The sequence below is a fragment of the Typopeltis vanoorti genome, chromosome 3 (genome assembly GCF_054136105.1).
Source record: "Typopeltis vanoorti isolate ZY-2024b chromosome 3, IOZ_Tvanoo_1.0, whole genome shotgun sequence".
Classification (NCBI taxonomy): domain Eukaryota; kingdom Metazoa; phylum Arthropoda; class Arachnida; order Uropygi; family Thelyphonidae; genus Typopeltis; species Typopeltis vanoorti.
The window spans coordinates 9,874,952-9,890,380 of NC_143551.1; the positions used below are offsets into that span (position 1 = coordinate 9,874,952).

Consider the following 15,429-nt stretch of genomic DNA (forward strand, 5'->3'; position numbering starts at 1 on the left):
CCAGAGGTGTTGAGGTAGACCGAATCATAGAGGCTTGATAGCTGAATCTGTAATCAGGTACTATGTTTGTAGATCTGGAGGTAAGGCAGCGAGCTGAAAGTGGAGCAATATCTTGATGTAAAACAATAAATTACATGATAACCACAGTAATTAACTTTAATGAAATGAAAGTACGGATATCTTGTACTGAAAATAACAGTACAGCAGAAATAAGCAAATCAAAGAAATGGGAATACTAGATACATAAAGAAGTCAGTGGTTTACCAATTAAAAACTGTTGCTGCATGCTAGAAAGTAATATTAATAAATATTATTATTATTCAGAGAGACCTCCAGGGAGTTAGAGACTCGTCGAGGGAGGCCACATACTATACACACCAGCTATCATATTTATTCTTGAATTCATTCACACTGCTTGCACTCACAACATCCAATGGCAATCCATTCCAATCACGCACCACCCTCTGAGAGAAAAATCTAGCCCTCACACTCTTCTTGGCAGCCTTCATTCTTAGTTTCCAAGGATGCTCTCTTGTCCTTTCCCCATCTCCATAAATTGAAATCCTGTGTGACCTTTTCAGAAGTTTGTAAGTCCTCTTTCTCCTGTTTGCTAGTGTCTGCAGTCTACAAATTCTCAATCTGTCTTCATAATCAGTTTTCCACAATCCTGATATCATTTTTAACACTCTCCTTTGTGCTCTCTCCAATATATCAGAATCACAACAAAAACCAGGAGACCAGACCTGTGCACAATAGTCCAGGTGAGGTCTTATCAAGGTCTTGTAAAGAGGAAAAATGACATCCTTATCTTTACATGTGAATGTTCGTTTCAGCATTGTAATTATCTTTTGAGTTGTATTTGCAATATCTTTGCCACATGGCCCCTAAACTTCAAATTCCTATCTATTAATACTCCAAGATCCCTAGCCTCATCAGTTTCTTCTAGGCTAATCCCACCAATAAAATATGACATTGGATATCTAATCACGCTGAAGTGAATGACTTTACATTTATTGACATTGAACCCATAATTCCAGCCTATTCAAATCATTCTGCAAAGACTGCATATCAGCAGCATTCCTAATTACCCTACCTATCTTTGCATCATCAGCAAATAACTGTATGTCGCTTGTCAAATTCTTCCCAATATCATTAATGTATAGATTGAATAACAGTGGACCAAGCACTGATCCTTGTGGTACACCACTTGTTATCTTAAACCTTGCAGACTCAGCTCCCCCATACCACTTTTTGATATCTGTCAGTCAGTCATCCTCTTATCCATGCTAATATTGTATAACCCAAACCCATTTTCTCCAATTTATACAGCAGTCTGCCATGTTGTATTCTGTCAAAAGCCTTAGCAAAATCCAAAAGTATCATGGTGTATCCGTTCCCCTTGTCTAGTTCAATATTAACATTGTTATAGAATGTGAGCAAGTTGCTAAAACATGACCTTCCCTTAGTAAACCCATGTTGTTCATTGCAAAGTAGAGATTTCCTCTCAACCCATTTCTGAATGTGGGCTCTAACTAATTTTTCCATAATTTTCACCACCACTCCTGAGATACTAATTGGTTGATAGTTGGATACATCGGTCTTTGCACCACCCTTGTGCAATGAAATTACCATACATTACTTCCATTCCTGCGGAATCTTCCCTGTTCTGAGACTCATATTAAACAGCCTGGTCAAAGGAATGGCCAGTTCAGGCTAAGCTGAACACTCTTTTAGCACATGTGCTGATATTCCATCAGTCCCTATTGCTGAATTCTTATTCAGTTTGTGCAACAGCTCTAATACCTCGGCCTCACACACATGCGTTTCTTCATCTAGAAACCTGCAAGTAAAAGTTTCTTGTACTTGCAGCATGTCGACAGAATACTTGTGAGTTGTCTTTAGCATGAAGAGCCAGTTTCTTTTCATAATCAGACTTTGCTTTCCATACAACAGTTGTGACTATTCTAGGCTGCTGCTTATAACAGACATCATCCTTATGCAAACGGTGTTCCTTCCACGTCATCCTTTTCTTACAAATCTCTTGCTTAATAAGATTACACATCCATTTGACTCCTACTCTATTTATTCTTCGAACTCTTGGAACACATTCTGATATTGCATCATTTAAGGATTGTTTAAATGCTTCCCATGCACTGTCGATATTCTTTCCATCCAGCAACTGATCCCATTCCATTGAACTTTAATATCATTAACAATATTATTAAGATTTTAATAATATTTTATATTATTTATATTATTTAATTATTTATATTTTTAATAATATTAAAGTTTTAAATAATATTATTTATTAATGTTAATTTCTAGCACAGAAGCAGTTTTTAATTAATAAACCACTGACTTCTGTATGTACCTTGCATTCCCATTTCTTTGATTTGCTTGTTCTACGCACTGATGATGTACTGTTATTTTTAGTACGAAATTATCTGTTCTTTCATTTCATTAAAGTTAATTACTGTGGTTATCGTGTAATTTATTGTTTTATGGTCATGCCACAGGTACCTTTAAAGAATATCTTGATGTATTGCAATATAGCAATATCTTGAAGGTACATGTTATTTCTGATTTTTTTCATTTTTTTGATGGTGGTAGCTTCTCTTCTGTTCTGAAGCATGGAGGAGCAATGTTGGAAAGAATAAGTAACTATGGAAGATGAGGAAATCTTAAGATACCAAAGGTGGTTCTCATTGTTCTGTTAATGTATGTCCATGAGAATTGTGTGATAACTTCAGCTCCCAACTGGTGAACGATACTCCACAACAGGGAAGAGCGGAGTATTTGTGAAGTTAAGACCAGAGCCAGGGCTGCTGTTTTTAGAGTCAAGGACAACCTAAGTTGTGACTGTCAGCTTGTTTATGATGTTGTTCCTGGCAGATATCTTTAAGTTAGTTGTTTTTCAAATGTTTTTGGTAAGTTAGCCTATGGTCAAGGTAACAAGAGTTACTTTCAATGGATTAGAGTCCTGTTGCAGAAGTTTATTTTTAGTTATTCATTTTTATGGCTATTTTGCCTATTTTTTGTGTTTATTATTATTTTTATGTTTATTTTTAAAGATACCAAGAAATTATATACTTGGTTATATACTTGGCTTACACTATAATTTAAATTTATCAGCATCTATGCCTACATCAACTATACTTGAATGAGACTCATGCAAAGTTTATTGCTTAATACCTCAATTACAGAAATGGAAAAAGATAGTAAGTGATGTGAAAGGCAAGTGACTAATGTGTCAAAAGGCAAACTGTTATTAGATTTTTTCTACTGTGAAGTGAATTTTGTGGTATTGGTTGTTTAGGTAAGTTACAAAATGTGTTTGCCATTTGGTCGCATGAGACCAAATGCAAACACATTGCAACAAAGCATAACCATATCAAGGGTTTGTAGTTGTGTTAAGTATTTTGTTATCGAATGGTTCCATGTAAAAGTTAGATTGGGGGGGGGGGGGGGAGGGGGGGCACTACAATACAAAGAATCTGTTTGTAATTTTTTTCCTCATCATTAAGTAATTGGATGGAGACAGAGTTTTAGAATAATAAAAGTAAAGTAACTACACATTATAAATTTGAATAATTTAAATGTATCAGGGGAGGGTGAGTTAGACTTCATTGAATAAGGAGTACCTGTTGGTGGTACATTAGTAAAAAATTAATTTTAGTACAAAACTAAGTTTACAAAACTAACATTAGTACAAAACTAACCATTATGTCTGAATTTTTTAAGGATGTGATTGTTAACGGGAGAATTTTTAAAAAAAGTAGAGGAGTTACCAGTAAAGGGGACAAACAACTTAGCAAGTTTATAAGTGGGACAGTCCATGCTATCAACTAGAGGGGAAAGGGGAATAGGTATCTCCATGAAGTCCAGAGACTTCATGGAGATACCTGTTTGGAAATACCTGTTTGGATATTAACTGGAACTACTGATCCAGTGGATTCCAGTTAACATTAAGTTATCGGATGATAACTACATTTCAAATTAATTATTACAGTATTATAAATATAATGCTGTAATACATCAGTTATATTATCTGTAGACTGGTCCCTCCCCTTTTTTCTTTCCTTCTTGCTCCTTCCCCCAATGCTATTAGAGTATTCGAGGGCTGGAGTTGAATGTTTCCTATTTTGATATTTCATTTCATTTTATGGAGTGAGAGTCTGCCTAACCAGAAGTACCAACCTACCTGGCCAAAGTGGGATTAATTGGAGGACAAAACTTCCCAGATATGGGAAAGGGCCTCTGCAACCTTACCACTTTTTTCTTGTTGTGACTTCACCCCAAAATGCTAATATGGTTGTACATTATAATGCATCTCATCAGTTGTCTTGCAGAATAATCAGAGCCATGTTCAGGGCTTAGGCAGAGGATCCTGTTAGAGAAGTATATTACAGTCTCCAACAAAAATAGGTAATATTGTGAATGAGGAACACAGAAGGCATAGGATTAATCTCAGAAGGGAATTTAAATAAGCACATGGAATGTTTGGGATCTATGGATAGGAACTCTTGAGATTGTCTGTAAAGAGATGGATAGGTATAAAATTGACATCCTGGGAATTACAAAGCCAGATGAAATGGAGAAGTTCACTTCAAAAGAAAGTATGGTAAGCTAGTTGTTTATTCAGGAGGTGACTCAAAGCATCATGAGGTAGCTGTGATACTGAAGACAGCTCAGACATGAAGCCTTCTTGGTTATTATTATTATTATTATTGTTCCGGGAAACTCCAAGGAGTCGACAGACTCATCGAGGGAGGCCCTAACATCATGTCAAGAACAACTATTCAACATTCACACAGTATCTATCATACCTTGCCTTGAACTCATTCACGGTCGTAGCACCCACAACAGACTCGGGAAGCGTATTCCACTCATTTACCACTCTCCAAGTAAAGAACCTAGCTCTAACACCCTTGTCAACCACGCTCTTGCCCAGCTTCCATGCATGGCCCCTAGTCCTCCCACCACCAGTCATATTTTCAAAAATATCTTCTGGATCAATCTTATAAAAACCCTTCAGTAATTTGAATGTCTCAATCATATCACCCCTCCTTCGCCTATCGTCCAATTTCTGCAACCCACAAATCTTCAACCTATTCTCATAAGGTTCATTCCACAGACCTGCTATCATCTTGGTCACTCGTCTCTGGACCCTCTCCACTTCCTCCCCATCACGAAGAAACCCTGGTGCCCATAGCTGGGCACAGAAGTCCAGATGGGGTCTTATCAAGGCTCGATACAGAGGAACAACAACTTGTTCGTCTCTGCATGTTGAAGTATTTTTCAGAAGCCAAGTGATTTGGTGAGCTGTTTTAGTTACTTTTGCAATGTGCCCCCTAAACTTCAACTCCCTATCCACCAACACTCCCAAATCCCTGGCCTCATCAATCTCCTGGAGTATGATTCCACCAATGCGATATACTGCTGCTGTTCTTTTCACCCCAAAGTGCATAACCTTACACTTTGCCACATTAAATTGACATCCATTTTTCCTAGCCCAGTCCTCCAAACTATCCAAATCATCCTGTAAAATTTTGACATCTTGTGCACTCACAATTGCTCTACCCAACTTTGCATCATCAGCAAACAAGTGAACACTTCCTCTCAGATCCTTTCCAATATCATTGATGAACAAATTGAAAAGCAGTGGTCCAAGAACAGAGCCCTGTGGCACTCCACTAGTCACAAGACGTCTTTTAGACTCCACTCCTGAATAAACCACTCTTTGATATCTCTCCTTCAACCACCCTCTTATCCATCTCACCAACCCTATATCTATACCCATCTGCTCCAGTTTACTGATTAGGGTTCCATGTGGTATCCTATCAAAGGCCTTGGCAAGGTCCAGTAGTATCACTGTAAACCCATTACCCCTATCCAGTTCAGCCGTCACTGTGTTATAAAACGTGAGCAAGTTACTGAGGCATGATCTACCCTTCACAAAACCATGTTGTCCCCCATACAATATCCTATTTTCATCTATCCAATCCTGTATTCTTTTCTTGACTAATTTCTCTAAGACCTTGACAATGATTCCTGATATGCTAATCGGTCGGTAATTTACAACAGCAGTCTTGGAACCACCTTTATGCAGTGGAACTATTTTCCCCTCTTTCCACCCGCTCGGGACTAACCCAGACCCGAGACTCAAATTAAACAAAATGGTCAAGGGTACTGACAATTCTTTAGCTGCTTCTCGTACAACACGAGCTGGTATACCATCCAATCCCACAGATGTATTGACATTGAGGTTATGCAATATACCCCCCCCCCCCCCCACCCCCCCCCCCCCCCACCCCCCCCCCCCCCCACCCCCCCCCCCCCCCACCCCCCCCCCCCCCCACCCCCCCCCCCCCCCACCCCCCCCCCCCCCCACCCCCCCCCCCCCCCACCCCCCCCCCCCCCCACCCCCCCCCCCCCCCACCCCCCCCCCCCCCCACCCCCCCCCCCCCCCACCCCCCCCCCCCCCCACCCCCCCCCCCCCCCACCCCCCCCCCCCCCCACCCCCCCCCCCCCCCACCCCCCCCCCCCCCCACCCCCCCCCCCCCCCACCCCCCCCCCCCCCCACCCCCCCCCCCCCCCACCCCCCCCCCCCCCCACCCCCCCCCCCCCCCACCCCCCCCCCCCCCCACCCCCCCCCCCCCCCACCCCCCCCCCCCCCCACCCCCCCCCCCCCCCACCCCCCCCCCCCCCCACCCCCCCCCCCCCCCACCCCCCCCCCCCCCCACCCCCCCCCCCCCCCACCCCCCCCCCCCCCCACCACCGTGAACACATGCATCTACAGACATAGGGCTAACCACCTTATCCTCGAGTTACAGTTGCGAAGTTCAAGAATACTTGGAAAGGTTGTGGGTGCTTTAGGACCACTGATAGGATAGGATAAACATGTATAGGCCTGATGGGGGGGGGGGGAGAGAGAGTGAGGAATTCTATGAAAACTTACAGACTGTTTCAGACTGCCTACTAAGGAGACATACTTTACATCTTAGGGGATTTAAATGCAAAAGTAGGAAAGAACATGAGCATTAGGCCAGAGTGTGGCATGTTTGGTCTGGGTGAATGTAACACCCGTGGTGAAAGACTGTTGGAATTTGCCCATGCTAACAGATTAGTTATTACCAATACCTGCTTCCAGAAATACCCACGACAGACCTATACTTGAATATCTAACACTGATAGGTCATGGCACCAGATTGATTACATCCTGGCTTTCCAGCAGGAAGACAAGCATCTCTAATGTGCATACTTGTCCTGGAGCAGATTGTGGTGCAGACCATCAGCTAGTTAGAGCCAAAGTAAGAGTCCAAAAACTTCCAAGTCAGGCACATCCCACTAGATTGGATGTTAGAGTAATTCCTAGTGGATTCATAGAAGAAACATCAACTTGGTTGGATGATTGTTTGGAAACCAACGAGGAGAACTCACCAGAAATGCTTTGGGAAGAAGTCAAGGTGATAACAGGACACAGCCAAGAAGTATCTCAGCTCAATAAGAAGCCCAAGAGACCCATGGATATCAGATTCAATATGGGAACTAATTAAAAGAAGGCAGTTGGCAAAACAAAGAGACACAGGCAATGAAGAATATAACAGATTACACAGAGAAGTCAGAAAAGCCATCAAGCAGGACAAAGAAAAGTTTTATAATAATAAATGTGAAGAGAGAGAGAGAGTTCCAGATGAGGAGGCACAATTATAAAAGGATGTTTTATGTAGTTCATAACTTAAAGCCCAAGTTTAAGCCCAAATTGAATGTCATCAAAGAGAAGAATGGAGCATTACTAACAAAAGAATTGGAAATTAAAAATAGATGGAAAGAATACTGTGAAGAACTGTACAACAGAGTGGATAAAGAAAATTTAGAGGAGCCCTCTCACCAGAAAAATTCTGATTTGAAACCTCCTCCACTTAGGCATGAAGTTGAAAGAGCAGTCTAAGCAGCTTAACAGCAATAAGGCCCCAGATGCAGATGGAATCCCAGGAGAGTTAATGAAGACCACAGGGTATGGAGGGATAAGAGTGTTTCATAGATTGATTACAAGGATATGAGAGACAGGATCATGGCCTAGAGACTGGAAGAAGTTGGTTTCATACCACTACACATGAAGGATTGCAAGAATTATAGAACTATTAGTTTAATATCTCATGCAAGCAAGATTTTATTGACGATTATGCTAAATAGGAATCAGGTGAAAGTTGAGGCAGAGATGCCCAAGAAACAAGCAAGTTTTAGGAAAGGTAAGGGCACCAAAGATCAGATCCTATTGCCTTAGACAGATCATAGAAAAATATAAAGAATTTAGACTCCCTCTGATAATATGTTTCTTAGCCTACTCTGAAGCTTTTGATGGTGTTCAGCATGTGACACCGTGGGTAGTAATGAAAAGAATGGGTTTTCCTCAACACACTATCAGGTTTATAGCCAACTTGTATAGGGAGCAAGAAGTCACAGTAAGAACAGGTGCTGGATTAACTGATTGGCTTCAGATTGGAAAGGGAGTTAAGTAAGGATGTTTACTTTCTCCTTACTTGTTTAGCATATAGTAAGGATATCATGCGTGAAGCATTGGATGAGCTCAAGACAGGAATTAAGATAGGTGGTAGATTGATCAGTAATCTGAGGTATACTAATGATACCGTACTCCTCTGTAACGATAAGGAAGAACTAGGACAAATTCTTGATGAAGTTAACAAGATCAGTAATAACAGAAGACATCAACTCAACCCTAGTAAGACAAAGATTATGGTTCTCAACAGGAAATACAAACAGGGAAGATCCTGAGAAACAAGTGTACCTTAATGGAGAAAGAATTGAGGAAGTCAGCAAGTTTGAGTACTGGGATCCATTATAATGTGAAGAATTGCTGTTCGGAAGACATCAGAAGAAGATTAGGAATGGCTAAAATACAGTCAGAGACTTGTCTAAAATCTGGAAGGTAGAACTTTAAGGCTCCTTAAAGATACTGGCAGAAGAAAGTTAAAACATTTTGGACGCACTGAAAGGATGGAAGGAGGACTTCTCAGAACAGTAATAGAAGGTAAAGTTCCTGGAAAAAGAGAAAGGGGTAGACCACCATTGAGATGAATGGATAGATGGTGTGTATGTGTGGAGTGACTGATCTTCAGAGAGCTGAAGCCTCCAGAAAAGCATACAACAGGACTACATGGTGGGGACTGGTGTGGTACATCACCGAGCATCATAGTGACCATACGACATCTGTGGATGCCCAATGAACAGACGATGAGAGATATGTGCTCATTATGTATTATTTTATACATGTTCATTATGTATGTGTTCATTAGTTTGTAACACATTCTTTCAAAATTCTAAGTAAAAAATTACATGAGTACTTACTCAATCTGTCAGAAAGATTCTTTTCTGCTTTCTCCCAAGATGCAGACTGAGCACTAAAAGTAGCCTGAAGATTTTCTATCTGCCGAAGGAGTGGACGGGTTGCTATGTTACAAAAACATAAATGAACAAATTTGCTATAGTGTAAATATAAATGATTTTTATAGGTATATGGTTCTTTTTATATCAACAGAATAAAATAAAGGTATTTTCTTCTTAATCTTTCTACTGTCTCTATTACTTATTCATTTTGATCATAATAATTGTTATTATAAACAAGTTCAAATGAAAATTATATAATTTCCAACATCCACATGTTAAATAGTATAAATACATAACAAACATTCTTCTAGCTTAAACTTTTCATTTGAAAAACTCTTAAGTTTTCAATAACAGATATAGTGACTGTGGGAGAAACAGTCGGTATAGTCAAAATATAGGTATATTGTGACTAATATTGCTACACAGTCATGGAACTATGGGGGAATTTTTTTAGCAACTTTTTTTTGGCCTTCCTTACCATATAGTTCACCTTCCATTACGTTGTTCATGTGTTTGCTGATCACTTTTCTTTTTATATATCCTCCACAACTTTATACACATTTCTGATGATAACCTTAATAGAAAGGTCAAAATGCAGATTTTTTTTTAAATCTCAAACAGTAGTTGAATTCATAAATCTGAGTGCTGTTTACTGTTTAATCACACTGAAAGAAAGACTCCACAACATTTTTTTTTTTATTTGCCTACAACTCTTGTTTAATAATATGGTTACTCATCCTCCTTTCTAATTTATTCTCATGACTCTGGTCTGATACAATCTCATACTACTTTCTTGAAACAATTCTACACTATCTCCCAAACAATACTAGCATCTCTCTCCAAATTCATATAGCACTGATCCAAGCTCTCCTAAGTTTGTCATAATTACCTGCTTTGTAATTCAACATACACCTATTCTTAACAGAAATTTCTACACATCAAAAGTAGAGGCAGGGTGGCTACCTTAGTTCTCTAATGGTATCACCAGATCTAGCACTATTGAAGCAGAGTTCCTCTCCTCATTACATTATAAATTCTATTTCCTTCTGTCTGTATGACTATTCCTCCTTACAATCTAGCAACAGTATTCCCATTATATGGGCAATATGCTGCTAGTCACCTCATCAATAAAGCATGCATATTATACCTGTAACTAAATATAAAGTCTTAACCTGATGAGAAAGAAGGAAATGATAAGACAGATATATTAAAAAAAAAATCAAAAATCACTATATTACTTTATCACTATAAGTTAAAACACATAAAATGAAACAAAACATTTTTTATGGAGATTCCATACATAAGAGGCAGTTGGCATGCATCCTAAAAGATATTATTATTATTACCATGGGGTCTTAGGGTAATAATAATAATATCTTTTAGGATGCAAAAATATAGTCAAATATTCATCTAGGAGGTTCCTTTGACATGCACACAGCTCATCATACCATGCCCTAAACACATTCAAATTCTCTGTAGACATGACACTCTCAGGCATTTCAGACAATTCAGACATTTCAATCATTCACAACTAACTAACTATCTAATACAAAAAAACTTGCTTCTCACTCCTTCCCTCAAACTCTCCTTATACAGCTTCCAGGGATGAAATCTTGTTATCCTAGTACCTCCAACCATTTTACTAAAAACCTCTTCAATGTTAATCCTATAACTATCCCTAACTAGTATGTCTCTATCATATCACCCCCTCTTCCTCCTATCCACTAGACTCTGTAAATTGCATCTTCTCAACCTTTCTTCGTATTTAACATTCCAGAAATTGAAAACAACCTTAGTCAATTGTCTCCACTCCCTTTCCAATATCTCTTCATCCTTTTCAAAGCCAGGTGAACAAATCTGTACACATTAGTCCATATGTGGACTAATCAAGGTCCATCGCTGTAGCCATTGGAAAGGAAGGTGTTGTGTATGTAGTTGAGTTTGGTTGAAAGGGAGGCTCCACTGGAACAAAGATTGTGTATGTGGTTGAGTAACCACATATACAATCTCCCTTTCCAATGGCTACAACGAATGAGCAAATTAAAAAAATAATCAGTTCCTCCTCCATTTCTCCAGAAGGATTTCAGAAATTATTATTATTATTTATTATTACGGGCAACTCCAGGGAGTCATTAGACTCATCGAGGGAAGCCCCAAATCATTTTCATCACAACTATTCGACATTCATACAGTATCTATCATACCTCGCCTTAAACTCATTCACTGTCACAGCATCCACCACAGACTCAGGGAGCGCATTGCACTCATTCACTACTCTAAAAGTAAAGAACCCAGCTCTAACACCTTTACTAACCACACTTTTGCCCAGTTTCCATGGATGTCCCCTAGTCCTCCCACAACCAGCCCTGTTCTCAAAAATATCTTCTGAATTAATTTTATAGAAACCCTTCAGTAATTTGAATGTCTCAATCATATCTCCCCTCCTCCGCCTATCAACCAATTTTTGCAACCCACAAATCCTCAACCTGTTCTCATACGGTTCATTCCACAGACCTGCTATCATCTTGGTCACTCGCCTCTGGATCCTCTCCACCTCCTCCCCATCAAGAAGAAACCTAGGTGACCAAATCTGAGCACAGTAGTCGAGATGAGGTCTTATCAAGGCTCGATACAGAGGAACAATAACCTGCTTGTCTCTGCTTGTCAACGTATTCTTCAGCAACCAAGTGATTTGATGAGCTGATTTGGCCACTTTTGCAATGTGTCCCCTAAATTTCAATTCCTTATCCACCAACACTCCTAAATCTCGTGCCTCATCAATTTCCTGGAGCACGGTTCCACCAATGCAGTAAACTGCCACCAATCTTTTCACCCCAAAATGCATAACCTTACATTTTGCCACATTAAATTGACATCCATTCTCCCTAGCCGAGACCTCCAATCTATCCAAATCATCCTGCAAAATTTTGACGTCATCTGCATTCACTATTGCCCTACCCAACTTCGCATCATCCGCAAACAAATGAACTGTTCCTCTCAGATCCTTTCCTATATCATTTATGAACAAATTAAACAGCAGTGGTCCAAGAACAGATCCTTGTGGTACACCACTAGTCACAGGCCGTCTTGTGGACTCTACTCCTGAGTAAACCACTCTCTGATATCTCTCCGTCAACCACCCTCCTATCCATCTCACCAACCCTATGTCCATTCCCATATGCTGCAATTTACTGATTAGAATTCCATGTGGTATCCTGTCAAAGGCCTTAGCAAGGTCCAGCAGAATCACTGTAAACCCATTACCCTTATCCAGTTCAGCCGTCACTGTGTTATAATACGTGAGCAAGTTACTGAGGCATGACCTACCTTTCACAAAACCATGCTGTCCCCGATACAGTATCCCATTTTCTTCTATCCAATCTTGTATTTTCCTCTTGACTATTTTCTCTAAGACCTTGATAATGATTCCTGTTATGCTGATTGGCCGGTAATTTTCAACAGCAGCCTTGGAACCACCTTTGTGCAGTGGAACTATTTTCCCCTCTTTCCACCCCCTTGGGACTGACCCAGTCCTGAGGCTCAAATTAAACATAATGGTCAAGGGCACTGACAATTCTTTGGCCGCTTCACGTACGACACGAGCTGGTATACCATCCAATCCCACAGATGTATTGACATTGAGGTTCTGTAATAGACTAGTTACCTCTACCTCATTCATCACAATTCCAGTATAAGCTGTTGGTTCCTCCATTTCCGCAAAGCCACCACCTGGATGATATACTCTTGCAAAGTGTTCGCTCAGTAATTCCACAACATCGACTGATTCAGTTACCTCCCTACCCTCAGCATTTTTTAAGATCATTCTACCATGAGCATTTTTCCTTTTACTTGCAACATATTGAAAAAACTGTTTGGGATTCTCTTTAGCCTGCATGGCCAATTTCCTTTCGTAATCTGCTTTTGCTTTTCTTACCACCCTTGTTACCATCCTGGCCTGAGCTTTATACTGTTCATGCACCTGATGGTCACCCTTCTCCTTAAATTCCCTCCACAATTGTTTCTTTTTTTGCAGCTCAAGCTTAATAGTGTTATTCATCCATTTAACCCCTACCTGATTTATTATTCGGACTCTTGGTATACAGTCAACCATTGCCTCCTGCAAACAGTTCTTGACCACCTCCCATGCACCATCAACATCCAGCCCTTGCAGTTTTACATGCCATGGCATTGAGCCAAGCACACACCTAAGCTTGTCATACTTACCAGCCCGGTAATTCCACATATACCCTGTCTTAATTGTAAATTCGACTCCTTTAGCCACCTCCCAAGTCATGACCTTATGGTCACTCTCACCAATTGGTGGCAACAAGGTCATGTTCGTTACAGCCACATTCTCAGTTGCAATTACTAGGTCCAGCACTCTCTGCCCCCTGGTATTTTCCAATACATGTTGCCGTAGATAGTTGTCCCTTAATAACTGCATAAATTCCAATTCCTTCCTCCCATGTGCCCTCTCCTCTTTCCAGTCAATATTACCATAATTGAAATCACCCATAATAATTACCCTCCTTCCATTCATTTCTTCTATTTGCTTATGCATACTATTCCCACCATCCACTCCATCACCCGGTCTATAGCAGCACCCAATTGTATATTTTGTTCTGCTAGATTGTATCTCACACCAAACAGCCTCAAATGTGCTTTTTTCCCCATCCTGCAGTTCAACTTCTATACTCCTTGGCTGAAGCTCATCAGCTATCATCAATAACACTCCTCCCCCCTTTTTATTCACCCTGTCACTCCTGAACACGCTATACCCATCGCATTCAATCCCACTAGCTTTATCATCTTCTGTCAGCCATGTTTCACTAATACCGACAACCTGTGGCCTGGAAGTGCCAACCATGGCCAAAAACTCTTCCTTCTTGTTCCTAATACTCCTGGCATTAGTGTACATGAATCGCAGAAGCCCATTTGTCCCATCCCTACTTTGATTCCTTATACTAATTATCCCATTCTGATTTGTTGTCCGTCGTACTCGCCCGGGCATAATATACTCATTCATACACTTAACTTCCCCCCCTAAAGTCTGCATATCTACTCCCCCCCCCCTCTTAATAAATCTAGTTTCCCTGAGTCTGTACATCCACTTCCACATCATTCATCAACACTCTTTCAAGTCTCCGTACACCAACTCCATTCAAATGTAACCCATCCATCTTATATAAGTCCTTTCGCCCATCGAACTCATTCCACACATCCACAAATTCCACAATTCCAAATTCCACATCCCAAATTCCAAATGCTATCACCATCCCCTACATCAATGGCACATCAGAAAAAATAGCAAGGTCATTAACCCTTTAACTGCTACAGTCATGTTAACTTGAGTGCGGAAAAAAATGGCACCCCCAAGTGGACACCCCTTGCAGATTATACAAATTTTATAAAACACTATTATTGCCATTTCTGTGAGTGAACAAGTGTATATCAAGAATGTATGATGCTGTCCAGACTTCTTACTTTTAAGAATTTTAATTGATTTTATTTATTAATTTTTTTGCAAAATTAATTCAGCACATGGGACAACATCAGTAGAATATAAAAGCAGCAGTTAAAGGGTTAAAAAAGTACAACCTCTACACAGCTTTTAAGCCCCATCATAAACTGCTACCATTCTACCAAAGATCAGCTCCCTCTCTCTCAGTGCCTGGAGTATATAAAGTACCCTGTTCCTGCAAGCGGCTTACTTCGGACAGACAGGAAGATCAGCAACCATTCATTTAGAAGAACACAAATCATACATCTGCAATCATGACTATGGTCAATCTGGCCTTGCAGACCATGTTTTGGATACAACTCACAAGATCTCCTGAAAAAAAAAAAAACACTCTGCTTCACCATAGTAAATTCAAAAAAGAAAGACTGTTTTTAGAATCTGCACCAGCACTCAGAAATCAACTGAATTTAAATAAATATGGCTGCATAAAACTTCCCAAAATTTGGGAAACATTAATTATCAGAGATCCCACTTTACATCCTAGGCCACCTACAAATGCC

General features: G+C 40.3%; 1 protein-coding gene across 1 annotated transcript in view; it reads right to left on the minus strand.

Moving 5' to 3' along the window:
- LOC150107904 (TATA element modulatory factor-like) overlaps window positions 1–15,429 on the minus strand; it is a 483,854-nt gene that overhangs the window by 175,186 nt on the left and 293,239 nt on the right. The window contains exon 16 of the mRNA XM_090390537.1: window positions 9,370–9,471. Coding sequence (XP_090246663.1) covers window positions 9,370–9,471 — 102 coding nt within the window. The remainder of the gene's footprint in view (window positions 1–9,369; window positions 9,472–15,429) is intronic.